The 14,065-nt window shown below is 58.3% G+C and overlaps 2 protein-coding genes across 4 annotated transcripts; both read left to right on the top strand.

The window, feature by feature from the left end:
- Nucleotides 1-1,153: 1,153 nt before the first annotated feature.
- Nucleotides 1,154-8,458, top strand: RENBP (renin binding protein). 3 transcript variants are annotated; one of them, XM_006218502.4, is made up of 11 exons: nt 1,170-1,249; nt 1,561-1,670; nt 1,766-1,841; nt 2,008-2,083; nt 2,263-2,435; nt 3,645-3,869; nt 4,435-4,516; nt 4,883-5,058; nt 5,719-5,850; nt 8,162-8,249; nt 8,321-8,458. In XM_006218502.4, the coding sequence occupies exons 1-11, from the start codon at nt 1,223-1,225 to the stop codon at nt 8,440-8,442; spliced, it is 1,287 nt and encodes a 428-aa protein (XP_006218564.1). In that variant the 5' UTR covers nt 1,170-1,222; the 3' UTR covers nt 8,443-8,458. The 3 variants fall into 3 exon arrangements, with proteins under 3 accessions (XP_072811889.1, XP_006218564.1, XP_072811890.1); XM_072955788.1 differs by lacking the exons at nt 1,561-1,670; nt 1,766-1,841 and having other exon boundaries at nt 1,154-1,249; XM_072955789.1 differs by lacking the exons at nt 1,170-1,249; nt 1,766-1,841.
- A 281-nt stretch (nt 8,459-8,739) lies between these two features.
- NAA10 (N-alpha-acetyltransferase 10, NatA catalytic subunit) lies at nt 8,740-13,539 on the top strand. The gene is made up of 8 exons (XM_072955790.1): nt 8,740-8,912; nt 9,383-9,481; nt 9,931-9,989; nt 10,726-10,771; nt 10,860-10,975; nt 11,124-11,168; nt 12,506-12,590; nt 13,209-13,539. Exons 1-8 carry the CDS (start codon nt 8,892-8,894, stop codon nt 13,443-13,445), a joined length of 708 nt encoding a protein of 235 aa, XP_072811891.1. The 5' UTR covers nt 8,740-8,891; the 3' UTR covers nt 13,446-13,539.
- The last annotated feature ends 526 nt before the right edge of the window (nt 13,540-14,065 follow it).

Raw genomic sequence — 14,065 nt, 5'->3', positions numbered from 1 at the left:
TGAGGGAGACAGAGTGCAGGGAAGGCAGGGGAAGGCCAGACCTGAAGGGATATGCCATAGAGAATGACAGGCATCTGCAAGCGGGGGCAGGCAGACAGAAGCCCAGCTGGGCACAAAGCCAGGACCCCTCTAAGCCTGACAGAGGGTGGAGGGGACGCAGAGCAGCTACAGCACGCACCTACCTGCCATCCAGGGAGGCCAGTCTTATTCCTGAGCATCACAAAGAGGAATTGTTTGGCCTTGAGAGGGCCAACACGCAGCAGGAGCTCTGCCCACCAAGCAGCCATCGCCTGGAGGGAGGCTGCCACTGTGAGAGACACCAGCACACTGCAGTGGGAGCCGTGGTACCTAGCCCTCTCCACGCCGCTCTGTCCCAGAGCTGCAGGGATGAGGCAGGGAGGCTCAGCTACGCGCCAGGCTACAATCCATCCTTCTGGAAGACAGAACGACTGACTCCGAGGTCCAAGTTTTCCCTGAGCCACACTGGGATCCCAGGGCCCTCAGGTATTCTGGCCCCTGGAAGGCACCCCCTCCACATAATTCTACCCTAGTTGGGGGAAGTTGGGGACAGATTGCCTAGCCAGGCAGTCACAGAGCCACAAAAACCAGATCTGGGCACTGGAAAATAGGCCTGGAGAACTTGGTGGGCAGAGAGGTCTCAGGATGCCCCCTCTTACCTGCCTAGTTACTGTCTGGCCTTCCAGCCACATTACTTGAGCAAAGGAGTCAGGTGGTGAGGAGCTGCTTTGTTAGAGAAGACTTGCCTACCCTGTGGGGCACAGGTCAGAGGGGCCTCAGGGTTCAAGTATTTCAGGCTGTTCCCTTTCCTGCTGCACCTGGGCCCCACACCCTGCCCTGTCCCTCCCCTTCAGGGCCCCTCTCAAGTTGGGGAGAGGTGGCCTGAGGAGGAAAGATGGCACTGCATTCCCCCTTCTCCCTTCCCACCTGACCCAGCCCATCCTGCCAGCTCACCCAGCACTTTCCATCTTGGGCGGAGGGCGATCAGTAGAGGCCATCGTGGGGCTCCACCGGACTCTGCGGTCCCAAAGAGTCGCGAGTGGGGGCGGAGCCGCGCGCCAGCCAAGTCCCGCCCCCGCCGCGGGCCCTGCCCCCGGGTCTTGCGGAACCTGGGGGGAGGGGTGGGTGGGGCGCGGCTGGGTCAGCTGAGGGACAGTCACGGGACGCGATCTGCTCCCTCAGGCTTCCTGGAGGAGAGGGAGGGATGAGCGACGGTCTCCGAGTGTGGCAGGCAAGTGGTGTTGGGCCCCTGGCGGGGCAGGGGGAAGGACGGGGAGGGTGTTGTCCTGGAGGGTCCCTGGGACGGTGGGATGAGTCCTGGGGCCAATCTCTGTCCGGAGGGCAGACCCACACAGGGATGGGGGGAATCCTGAGGGCTGACTCCCGAGGGCTGGGGGCCTAGGGGACACGGGTCAGGCAGCCCTGGGGTCCACTGGAGCCTGGGGTGACCTGGGGCACCAAGGAATCCATTGAGGGATCTGGGCCCGGGTCAGATGGGGAGGTTTGTGGGGAAGGTGCGCCACCACGTCTGAATTTCCCCAGGAAATGGAGAAGGAGAGAGAGACTCTGCAGGCCTGGAAGGAGCGTGTGGGGCAGGAGCTGGACCGGGTGGTGGCTTTCTGGTTGGAGCACTCCCATGACCAGGAGCACGGGTGCGCCTCGCCCTCCTGGTGCCCATGGCGGGGGTCCTTGCCCCTCCTGAATCCCCACCTCGCTCTCAGCTGAATCTGACTTGCATGTCCCACAGGGGCTTCTTCACATGCCTTGGCCGTGATGGCCAGGTGTATGATGACCTCAAGTATGTCTGGCTGCAGGGGAGGCAGGTAGGAGACATGCTCAGGCTTGCAGCTCTCCCAGGGGCAGAAGCCAAGTCCCGGTCGGCTCCACACTCTTCCCCCCACAACAGGGGCACAGAGGACTCCCCCTCACCCCAGCCCTGAGGGTTGTGCTGCTCACCACTTAAGCTGTGGTCCCTCCACTCCCCTACAGGTGTGGATGTATTGTCACCTATACCGCAGGCTTGAGCGCTTCCGCCGCCCTGAGCTTCTGGATGCAGCTAGAGCAGGTGACCCCTCCCTGTCCCCATCTCCCCAGAGGCCCCTCCATGCTACTTAGCGCACGCGTGCCTAGTTCCTAGAGGGGTCTAGAAGCAGGGAAGGGTGGCGTATGCTCACAGGTAGGGAGGAAGGGGAGGTGGGGGGTGTCCTCACCCGAGTTCTAGCCTGCCAGCTTCCCAACCACCAGGTGGCGAATTTTTGCTGCATTCTGCCCGAGTGGCACCTCCTGCAAAGAAGTGTGCCTTTGTGCTGACGAGGGATGGCCGCCCGGTCAAGGTGCAGCGGACCATCTTCAGCGAGTGTTTCTACACCATGGCCATGAACGAGCTGTGGAGAGTGACAGGGGAAGCACGTTACCAGGTGCGTAGGAGGACGGCTGCCCTGAGAGTCTCAATGCCCTCGCCTGTGCTGGGCAGTGCTGTCCCCTAGGTCCTGTCTGCAAGCTGGGTCTGTCGTCCACCGCAGTCCTTCCTCTCAGCCTGCACAGCCTAGGGTCATCCCTGGCCCTTGTTGTGCTGTATTGTCACTGTGTGTCTACGGGTGATTCCCCCCCAAGGCCCACAGCCACCCACAGGGGTTCTGGGCACAGAGATGCTACTAAACCAAACTTGGGTCTGATTGCCCACTCGCAGTAAAGCCAATCTACTAACACCGGGTTGTGGTGAAGGGAAGTACAGCGTTTATTGCAGGTGCCAAGCAAGGAAAATGGGCAGCTCATGCTCAAAAGACCTGAATTCCTGGATGTCTTTCAGGGAAGAGTTTTAAAAAACAGTGTTAGGAAGAGAGTCACTGTGTCTGTGATCGGCTCATGCACAATTCTCTGATTGGTTGGTAATAAGGTAACAGGGTGATGTTTCAGAATCTCAATCATCAACCTTCTGGTTCTGACCAGTCTGGGGTCAAGGAGCTGGTGGTCAGCACGCAGTTATCTTCTTCCACCTGGTGGGGGTTTCAGTACCTGCAAAGCAACTCAAGGATATGGCTCAGAATATTGCCTCTAGCCCTTGGGGAGGAACTAAATTAAAGGTCCTTGACTTTCTTTAATGGCTAAATTATGATTCTTTCGTCTTGCTTGACTGTTTTCCTTTGTGTCTACATCTTCTCACTTCTCTGATTAAATGTGCTTTTTGGAACTCAGGAGAGGCCTAGAAGGCTAAAGCCTTTCTACAAACAAGACACAGGAGACAAGTGGTCTATTCCCAGAAAGGCCCTGCAGGGCTCTGCTCAGTTTCTGAGGGACTAATGCGTGCTTGGCCCTGGATGGGAGGGGGCTGCTCCCTCCTCCCTGGGCCCCCTTTTGCTTTCAAACCTGACCTCGAGGCCTGGGAGTGGTCTGCATCCCCAGACTGGAAACCCCTGAGGCAGGGTAGGGCAGGCCCAACCTGCCCCAAGGACCTAACCCAGGCCCAGGCCCAGAGTTGGCCTTGGTGAAGGTGTCCTATGAGTGGGTGGGGAGAGATGGCTCACCCACCCCAGGGCCAAGCCCTGGGGGCCCAGCAGGTCAGGACCTGGGGGCCCAGGCTGGGTGGGATGCAGCCTCAGTCTGGACCTCCCCTCCCCAACCCCCAGAGTGAAGCAGTGGAGATGATGGATCAGATCATACACTGGGTGCGTGAGGACCCTTCTGGGTTGGGCCGGCCCCAGCTCCCTGGGGCCCCGGCCACGGAGTCCATGGCAGTGCCCATGATGCTGCTCAACCTGGTGGACCAGCTCGGGGAGGAGGACGAGGAGCTGGCGGTCAAATACGCAGAGCTGGGGGACTGGTGCGCTCAGAGGGTCCTGCAGCACGTCCAGGTGGGGGCTGGAGGCTGATACCAACTGCCTGACAGGGCCTGGGGAGCTGGGGGCAGGGCGACCCCTCCTCTGCCCACATCCACCCTGCACTGGGCCCCGATGGACCCCTTTACAGACAGGGAAACTTGGGGAGGCTCCGCCGGGGTGAGGTGTGGCCAAGGACCCTCAAGAAGGTGGAGGAGGGCCCCGGGGGAGCCGGGTGCGGTGAGGGCAGGAGGGTGGATGCCAGGGCCCCACAGAGCAGGAAATGCGGCCAGACCCAAGTTTGTCCCAGGCCTCTGTGGGCAGCCCAGTCTGCCCAATCTCTGTCCATGTTCAATGTTTTGCCCTTTTCACATCAAGGGGCTGAGGCTCAAAGCAAGGATTAGAACTGGCCCAGACCCTTGGGAGTGAATTGGCTCCACCTCAAATGCCCCTCTGAGCCAGGCCCCGCAAGCCTGAAGATCCGGGAGGGAGGGGGGTGGGGGAGGGGAAGAGGCATCTTTCTGGTGGGATGATGGGACAAGGCGGGGCAAGGGAGGGTAGGTGCTGAAGGCAGAACTACTTTCTACTGCTTCCTTGGCAGAGGGATGGGCAGGCTGTGCTGGAGCATGTGTCTGAGGATGGGGAGGAACTTTCTGGCTGCTTGGGGAGACACCAGAACCCAGGTGAGGGGCAGGGTGGGCTGGGAGGCCACCCAGGAAGAAGGGAGCACTCCGCCTTGGGTTCTGGGCTTCAGATGTAGGCAGTGCCTGGGGACTGCCTTCCTCCCTCCATCTGCTGCCCACAGAGGGGCAGGCAGAGAAGGGGGGACAGTCCTCTCATGCTGGAGTGTTAGCAGCAGGAGAGTGACTCTGGGACAGACTTGGGAGGGCAAGCTCTCTGCAGGGGAGTGGCAGTCAGACTGGGGAGCTCAGAGCAGCCCCCACTGCTAGGCAGATAGGAAGGAAGCCAGCGGTCAGAACGAGGGCTCAAGCGCCCCCACCTGGGGGAGGACCACCGCCACCGCCGGCCTCACTCCAAGTCCTCACCAGGCCACGCCCTGGAAGCCGGCTGGTTCCTGCTCCGCCACACCCACCGAAGAGGGGACCCCGCGCTCCGAGCCCACGTTATCGACAAGTTCCTATTGTTGCCTTTCCGCTCTGGATGGGACCCTGAGCATGGAGGCCTCTTCTACTTCCAGGATGCTGACGGCCTCTGCCCCACCCAGGTGGGAATGGCGCTAAGGCTCTCTGGCCTGGGAGGTGGGTGCTGTCATCACTCATTTCACAGAGGGGGAACCAGGGCTCAGAGTAGTGAACTTGCCCAGTATGACCCCAGGGGCAAGTCTTGACTTCTGTGCTAGTGGTCCTTGACCTCGTGCACACAGGGAGGCCGCGAGGGAGCACAGCCAACAACGCTGATGTGGAGACGTGCGTCCCTTGACCTTTGAAAGGCTCTCCAAGTGATCGTAAGGCCCCAGCAGTGGGAGCAGACTTGCTCCCTGTGTCTTTTGTCTCTGATTGTGCCTTGGTCCTGCTGAGCTCTGCAGAGGGTGGCTGATGCTGCCACTGACAGGGGCTGAGTGACCAACGGTCCTTAGACAGTCTGATGAGACAGACAGGGTTCTGATTCCAGGGCTAAAGTGGCGCCCACCCCATCCTGGCCCTTGGAAGGGGCTACTTGGGCTGCATCTGGGTCAGGAGGCTGGTCCCACTCTGAAGGGCGCTTACAACTCCCAGAGATGTCCAGCCTGTTCTTCAGCTCCATGTGCTTGGGCTGGATGGAGTCTGAGCTGAGACCTGAATGCAGGAGGTGCCTTTCCTTCCAAGAGGGGTGGTGGAGGGCGGGACCCTGGGCTCTCAGCTGCCCACCTCTGCTCTGCCTGCAGCTAGAGTGGGCCATGAAGCTCTGGTGGCCACACAGTGAGGCCATGATTGCCTTCCTCATGGGCTACAGTGACGGCGGGGACCCCGCCTTGCTGCACGTGTTCTACCAGGTAGCCGAGTACACCTTCCGCCAGGTATGTGCTGCTTCCCGGCCCACGTGGGCTCAGTGGGGGTGGGAGGAGATAGCAGACGGCCACTCCTCCCCAAGCAGGCTGGGGCCAGACTTTCTCCGACGTGGTCCCTCAGCAGGTCTAAGAGTTCCTGAAGGCCCCAGCCCTGCTGCCCTCTGTTCAGTCAACAGAGTGGCCCCTGCCCCACTGGACTCATATTTTGGTGGCAGTGGTGGTGGTGGTAGGACTGACCATAATGAGGTAAACAAGGAAACACATACATGGTGATGAGAACTCTGGAAAATAAAGCAAGGTCAGGGGACTGGGGGGCCAGCGGGAGGGGGAAAAGGTGGAAGGGGCACTCTGCACAGAGGAGTCACCTGTCGGACCTTGGCATTCCTTGGTCCTAGGACTTTGGGAGGGAAGGCTGGAGGGCACCAGGTGAAGGCAGGGAGACAGGGGACTGTGGCTGTCATCCTGGCCAGTGAGTGGGGGGCCTGGCCTGGGGTGGGCATAGGGGTCAGAGCCTGGTCAAGCGGGAGAGGTCTGGGCTGGCCACAGTTGTTTGGGCATCGTAAGAATATAGTTGATACTGCAAGCCATGAGGCAAGGTGAGCTTTGAGGGTTCAGAAGGAAAAGAGAGGAAGGAATACGAGGGACCAGCAAAGGAGACAAGACCCAGCTGTGAGGTAGGGAGGAAGCTAGGCCACCCCCTCCACCCCGGGGGACCAAAGTGCTAAGAGCAGAGTGATGAGCTGTACCAGCTGCTCCCGAGGGGCACCTCGGGTGCTGAGCCTGATGGTGAATGAATGAAGATCCCTGATGTGTTTCTCAAGCCACAACTCACTCCATTAGTAAATCGCAGACGGGAGGGATTATAACAGGTGGTCTCATTCTGGGGTCCATGAGTTTTGAAACCTGGGAGAAAATTACATCGTTATTTGCACTAACCTCTAACTGAAATTCAGCTTTTGCTTCTGCTATGAATGAAAGCAGGAAACCACAGCTGTGCTAGCAGAGGCTGACTTTGTCACCAATAGAAATCCCAAGTGTGGGAAAAAGAAAAGAAATCCCAAGTGTGTTCATGTTACATTTGCACACACTCATCACTACTCCCAAACCTAGGCATAATGAGGCCCACGGCGATACATCTTAGTACTGAATGCATACATAAAGAACATGTGTTCGAGGCCATCAGTTTTAACTGCATAAAGTGAAATTTAAGGAATACATTTTAAAGAAAGAGCGATGGCATTGAACAATTTCAGAAGCTAAAATCAACAGGTGAACATTACGCACTAATCATAACAGAATACGAAAAGCAAAAATTCAGACATCCATGGAATGACTGGACAGGAAAATAGTGAAATCCTTTGTTATCTTCCTGTGTCAAATCAAGTAATTGAAAAATAAGGACACAAACCATGTCACTAGAAAGATAAAATGAAGAGATAAGGAACTAGTTTTACCCGCTCTGAAGCAGAATACACCAACTCACAGGTCCCAATTTAAAAAGACATTTTGATAATGGACTTCAATGTCATTGATTTCTTCTATGATCCTTCTGAGAAGGGGTTCCACTGAAGTCTCTATCAGGGGAGGAAAGAGAAGGGCCTAGGCCAGGGCTCTGAGCTTCTGGAAGGAACTGACAAGCCTCCAGGGGACAGGTGCCTGATGGGATGTGGGCTGGAGAGAAGAAAGGCATTTAGAATGAGTCCGCAGAGCTGCTGGGCAAGGGCAGGCTTCAGGTGGCTCCGAGGGAGCCAGATGTGTGTTTGTGACGAGCTCATCTACTGAAGCAGGGAACAGGAGCTCTAAGGGAGCAACTTGCTACAAAGGTCCATGACAGTTCAGCACTTCCACCAGGGTTCTCTTTCTTTCTTTAAATGAATTTTATTGAAGTACAATTTATATACACTAAAATGTATCCATTGTAAGTGTTCAGTTCACTGAGGTATAACGATGCATATAACTGTAACCACCAGCACAATCAAGATACGGAACTTTTCTATCATCTCCAAGCAGGTTCTTTTTACTCTATCTTGCAATGTTTCATTTCACAGCCTGTGGCCCCTTTCCCAAGTGGATTATCTAGGTGCAGACTCCCACCCAACTGCTGAAAAAGGAAAAGGGAAAGCCCCTCGCTTCCATCTTTGTCCGGGACGCGGGATCTCCTTTAAGAGCACTGATTCTGGAGCCATGTTACCTGGGGTCTGCCCGGGCTCTGATCCCGGGGTAGCGACTTAGTGGGGACGGTGAACGCCCCTTCCCCAGGCCTGTGGCATCTGGGCGGCTCCTGCAGGCGCTACCTGTCACTGCCTCCTTGTGATTGCAGTTTCGCGATCCTGAGTATGGGGAATGGTTTGGCTACCTGAACCGAGAAGGGAAGGTCGCCCTCACTATCAAGGGGGGTCCTTTCAAAGGTGAGTGGGGGACAGAGCGGGGTCGCGGGGATCGGCTGCCCCCAGCCCAGCCAACCTGCCTCTCCCCTCAGGCTGCTTCCATGTGCCGCGGTGTCTCGCCATGTGCGAGGAGATGCTGAGCGCCCTGCTGAGCCGCCCTGCTCCGGCCCCGGCCCGCCCGATCCCTGACCCCGCCCGCCGAGGCGCAGAATAAAGCTGAGCCTGCTCCACTGCCCGTGTGCGAGTGTCTGTGGGGTCGCGGAAGGGGAGCAATTCGCTGCGCTGGCTAGACGGCACCTGCTCGCCGGGACAGTGGCGGGTCCCGCGCGTTGGACCCTCCCACCCTGCAAATAGGCCCGCCCCGCGCCGGGGCCTGCCCGGCCATTGGCCCGCCCTGCCCCGGCCCGCCCCGCCGAGAGGCCCCACCCCTCCCTTGGCCCGGCCTGCACATTGGCCGGGCGGCCGGGAAGGCGGGTCCGGCGGTGCGCACTTCCGGCCGGTGGCCGGGCCCGGCACGCACCGCCCCTTCCGCCACCGCCCCCGCGATCCCGGACCCAGCTCCAGCCCCAGCCGTGGCCTGGCAGCCCCGGCGTCGCTTCGCAGCGCGGCGGCAGCTGACTCCGCGTTCACGACCCGCTGGGAGCCGCGAGCCCTGCCGCCGTTATGAACATCCGCAATGCGAGGGTGAGGAGCCGGGGCCGGAGCCTGTCCGCGCCGCGTGAGAGCGGAGCCCGGTGGCCGCGTGCGCATGGGCCCGGCCGAGCCCCGGGCCAGTCGCCCTGCGCGCCTGCGACTGCCCGGCGCGGAAAAGCGAAGGCCACCCTCCCCGTGCGGCTGGACCTACCTGAAGAGGAGGCTGGGGGAGCTGGGGACGCAGGGCAGGGGCTGCGAACCCCTTCTTTGCGGGATGTCGGGGCTCAGTTGGCTGGTGTCCGGCAGCTTCCTGGCGCTCACGTTCGTTCCTGGAACAGTTTTTGCACAGCGGCTGTGGGTCAGGCCTGTGTAGAGACAGATAGTCACAGCACCCGCCCAGCCCTGCGGGGGGAGGGGTCAGTGATTAGACAGACAGCGAGCAGGGTTCTAGCACGACTGAGGCCTACTTAGTCACCACTGCCCCTAGCCTGACTGCATTCCACTGCTCTCCTGCCCCGCAGCCAGAAGACCTGATGAACATGCAGCACTGCAACCTCTTGTGCCTGCCGGAGAACTACCAGATGAAATACTACTTCTACCATGGCCTTTCCTGGCCCCAGGTGGGCAGCTTTTGACTTTGGGGATGGGGGAAACAAGGCCAAGGCAATTCCAGCCTGGGTCGGCTTGGGAGGAGTAGGCCGACCAGGTCTGGAAGGAATGAGCCAGATCGTAAAGAGCCCAGAGGAGCGCATGGATGAATGAGACCCTGAGTGTTTTCAGCTGGGGTGGCGCGGGGGTGGAAACGAGGTGCCTGAAGAGGGGCGAAGAACAGGGCCAAGTCAGAGGCAGGATTCCACCTGCATCTGTCCTCTGCTGGGCACAGTGTGGTGTGTGGAAACCAAACCACTTGGCCCAGTGATCAGGAGCTGTCACTGAACTCACTACTCGATGGGTTCTGTCTATCATGCACACGGTGAGAGGCAGGTTCCCGGGCCGGTTATCCCCTAAGGGCTCCTCCAGCTCGGGCCAGAAGCTGTTTCCTGACTTCTCTTTCCTCCGTGTCACCCAGCTCTCTTACATCGCTGAGGATGAGAATGGGAAGATTGTGGGGTACGTCCTGGCCAAAATGTGAGTCACCAAGAAGGGAGAGACAAGCCTGGTGCCTGAGTTGGGGCCAGCGGGTGGGAGTAGGGGTACTTTGGAGGAGGGGCACCTACCCCGCGTGTGTCTGATGGATGCTGCCTGGGTTGGGTTTTTCTTTTTAATTAGCTAGTAGACTGTTCTTTAGCTTTACAGAAAAACTGAGCAGCAAGTAGAGTTCCCATACAAACCTTCCACTCTTTTCCCTAGTGTCCTCTCATTAACATCTTGTGATACACTTGTTACAAATGATGGACCAATATTGCTCTGTTATTATCAGAGTCCATAGTTGACATTAATTAAGTTTCACTCTTTGAGTTCTACCTTCTAGGGACAAATTGGAACAATGTGTGCCCACTACTGTGGTATCACACAGAGCAGTTTCACTGCCCTGAAAGTCATCCGTTCATCCCTCCCTCCTCTCCAACCCCTGGTAAACATGCTCTTTACCGTCTCCATAGTTTTACCTTTTCCAGAATCATACAGTGTGTGGCTATTTCAGACTGGCTTTCACTTAGTCATATGCATTGAAGTTTCCTCCATGTCTGTTCAGGGCTCTGTAGCTCATTGCTTTTTAGCACTGAACAGTATTCCATTGACACTGCGCTTGTCTTTTGGCTGCTGCCTGGGGTTTGGGGGGGATAGTGTCCCAGCTCTCCCCCACTCTGGGTCTAGGGGCACTTTGGGGTTCCTTCCTAGCCTCTCTCCTGTCTTCTCGCTCTAGGGAAGAGGACCCCGATGACGTGCCCCATGGACATATCACTTCCCTGGTGCGTAGGGCCCCCCAGGCTTGGGGTGGGGGCATGGAGCCGAAGTTAGTTGGTGCGGCCCCTTGAGGTCCCACCTTTTTCCCACCAGGCTGTGAAGCGTTCCCACCGGCGCCTCGGCCTGGCTCAGAAGCTGATGGACCAGGCCTCCCGAGCCATGATAGAGAACTTCAATGCCAAATACGTCTCCCTGCATGTCAGGAAGAGGTGGAAGCCAGGGCTGAGGGCAGGGGAAGTGGCGGGGTGGGAGACACTGTCTTGATGTGGGTCCTGGGGTGCTTTGACTTTCAGAGAAGAGTGGGAAGTGGGATTAGTGCAAGTCTGTGCAGCTCAGCAGTGCCTTATTCCCCTGCAGTAACCGGGCCGCCCTGCACCTCTATTCCAACACCCTCAACTTTCAGTAAGTAGATCTAGCTTTTTCTAATGGAGTGGGATGGTCCCAGGTCTGACTTATCCAGGTGGCTGAGATGACCTGAGCTGCCTTCCAGGCAGGGGGGCGAGGGGGGCGGTGGGCAGCCAGAGGAAACACTTGGATTTGGCCAAGATGGGAGCAGGCCATGGACTCCACACGCTGCCAGGATGCCTCCCCCACTCTCAGTGGCAGCAGCACTTGCCTGCTGCAGTTGTGATTCAGGAGGACATCTGGTGCTTTTTGTCGGGTGGAAGAACAGTTGCTTGATGCTGGTGGGGCCAGGTGAAGGGCAGCACGGTGAAGAGTGAGCACACAGGCTTTTCAGCGAAGGTTCGGGAGTAGAGATGAGGGCCCAGGACATGGGCAGAAACCGAGGACTGCAAGTGACCAGGCACCTAGAATCATCTGAGCAGGACCAGAAAAAAGAAAGATGTGGTTCTGTAGAAACCTAAGCACATCCAGGCAGGAAGGGCTGCTGGCAAGAGCCCCAGAGGGGTCTAGAGCCCAGGGTGTCCTAGTGGATAAGTGCAGGCCTCCCCAGGGATGTCGGAGTCACTGTGTGCCCCACACAGGACAGAGAGCCTGGCAGGGAACTGAGATGTCCAGGACATGGTGGCAAGAGCCACTGGAAAGTGAGGCTGGGTGGGCTGTCTACGGAGGGCCCACTGAGACAGCACTCAGCTTCAGTTCGGTGGGGGATGAGGAAGGACTGCAGGAAGGCAAGCGGCCTCCAGACTGGGCATTTGAGGAAGGATCTTTGACCTGGATGTAGATGCCTCTGGTGGTCAATTCTTTGGTCTCAGGGCAGGCAGGCCTCTCTAGTCTGACCAGTCCAGCTCCCCTTCCAGTGGCAGGGTGCCCAAGCCTGCACACACCCCTCTCAGCGCAGGCTTGGCCCCTGAGCTGCTGGTGCTGGGGGCCACGCTGCCCGGTAATGATGGCCAAGAACAGGGGCCCCAGACCACTCTCTCGTCTAGGCATGGGAGTCAGCCCTGCACGCTCGGTCAGTGATAGGGAGCAGAGCAGGGAGGGAAGGACTGCTGAATTCAGGGCTTCAGCTCACAGGAAACCACAGAAACAGATCCTTGGTAGCCAGGTTAGGGACACTGGATGGTGGCAGGATGGGGCAGTATGGGGAGAGCTGAATGCTACTTACTGTTGGAGAAAGCGCAGGGAAGGCTACGTTGGAAATGTCTCCCAAAGGGCCCTTCGAGGGGTGGTGGGGGAGGGGATGACACCCTGCCCCATTAGCATATGATGCCATACGGTGGAGGGGAATTTGCCCTCTGATTTGGGTTGCCCTCCTCTCCACTCCCTGCCCCCAGGATCAGTGAGGTGGAGCCCAAATACTACGCAGATGGGGAGGATGCATACGCGATGAAGCGGGATCTCACCCAGATGGCTGATGAGGTAAGAGCCCCATGGGGCCATGCAGTCCTTGTAGACAAAGAAAAGCAAGTCAAGCAGGGGTGGCCCTGAGACAGTTGGAGGCCCACGATGGCTGGAGGAGAGATGGACGAGGTGCCAGCCCTGGCGGCTGTGTGGCCAGGAGTCACGGCCCTCTCCCCTCAGTTTCCTTAGCTGCCTGGTGGGGAGCTGGACCTTAGTAGGGCTATAAAGGCAGCCGTAGGCCCAGGGTTCCTTTGTCTGAGGCGTGATGTGAGAGGAGAGAGGAGGCCCCTGGATGTGCTGAGAGGCAGGACCCGAGGACGGCCAGGGCCTGCTCCAAGGCTCCGGGCTCAGATAAAGCCAGGCTGAAGAGAAAGTCAAGGTTCTGCCCAAGGCTCCTCAGGGGCCCCAGCCCGTGAGGGAGTCTTGGGCACCTGCCCTTTCCAGGAGAGGCTGCACCAGGACTCAGACTAGGTCTCCTGACTCAGTCCTGGGTTTCCTGACCCGGGCCTTGCCACCTCTCCTCTTGCCCCCGGCCCCAGCCAGCAACAAGGCAAAGGCGGTGGGAGAGGCCTTCGTGGTCTAGAAATTTAGGCCCTGTCTCCTTCCTCCCGCCTCCCCCTGGGCTCCTGGCGGCAGCTGAGGCGGCACCTGGAGCTGAAAGAGAAGGGCAGGCACGTGGTGCTGGGCTCCATCGAGAACAAGGTGGAGAGCAAGGGCAATTCACTTCCAAGCTCCGGAGAGGCCTGTCGTGAGGAAAAGGGCCTGGCTGCTGAGGATAGTGGCGGTGACAGCAAGGACCTCAGCGAGGTCAGCGAGACCACAGAGAGCACCGATGTCAAGGACAGCTCAGAGGCCTCTGACTCAGCCTCCTAGAGCCTGCCTGTGCTCTTCTCTCTGCCCTGGCCTGCCCATTCCGTCCTCCACCTGGAAGGCTTTCACAATAAACTTCACCCAGTGGCCTTGGGGAGTTTGTGTGTGCTAGTGTACACATTTTTGGGGGTATGTGTGTGTGTCTGCCCCTCTGGCCCTTCTGCGTCCCTCTGGGTGTAGACCTCATAGCCTTTTGGCACAATGTGTCCTGCCAAGCCCAACTAGAAGGGAAGAGCTTTGTCAAGTGTGATGGCTTCTAGCCGTCTTCGGGTCCCCAGGAGACCCTGGCACTCTGGGGCCTTCGGAGTCCTGCTCTGCTGCCGCCTTGCTAGGTTCCAGATGCATCAGTCCAGCTGCCCATTGGGCTTACCTCCCAATGCCCTGTCTCAGGAATGGCCCAACCAGCTACCCAGCTGCTCAAGCCCTGGCAACTGTCCCTGATTCTTCCCTTCCCTGCCAACCAAAAGGTCAGCGAGCCCTGTGTGTTAGACCACCATAACACCCCTTGAATCTACTCCCTAAACCAAGCCTTTGTTTGAAAATAATTAGTGGACTTTATTTCTGGTAGTTTTAGATTTACAGAACTGAGCGGATAGAGTTCTTATGGACCGCTCTCCTCATAT

The sequence above is a fragment of the Vicugna pacos genome, chromosome X, assembly GCF_048564905.1.
Source record: "Vicugna pacos chromosome X, VicPac4, whole genome shotgun sequence".
NCBI lineage: Eukaryota > Metazoa > Chordata > Mammalia > Artiodactyla > Camelidae > Vicugna > Vicugna pacos.
Note: the sequence above shows the minus strand (reverse complement) of the source record. Positions and strands in the feature narration are given on the sequence as shown.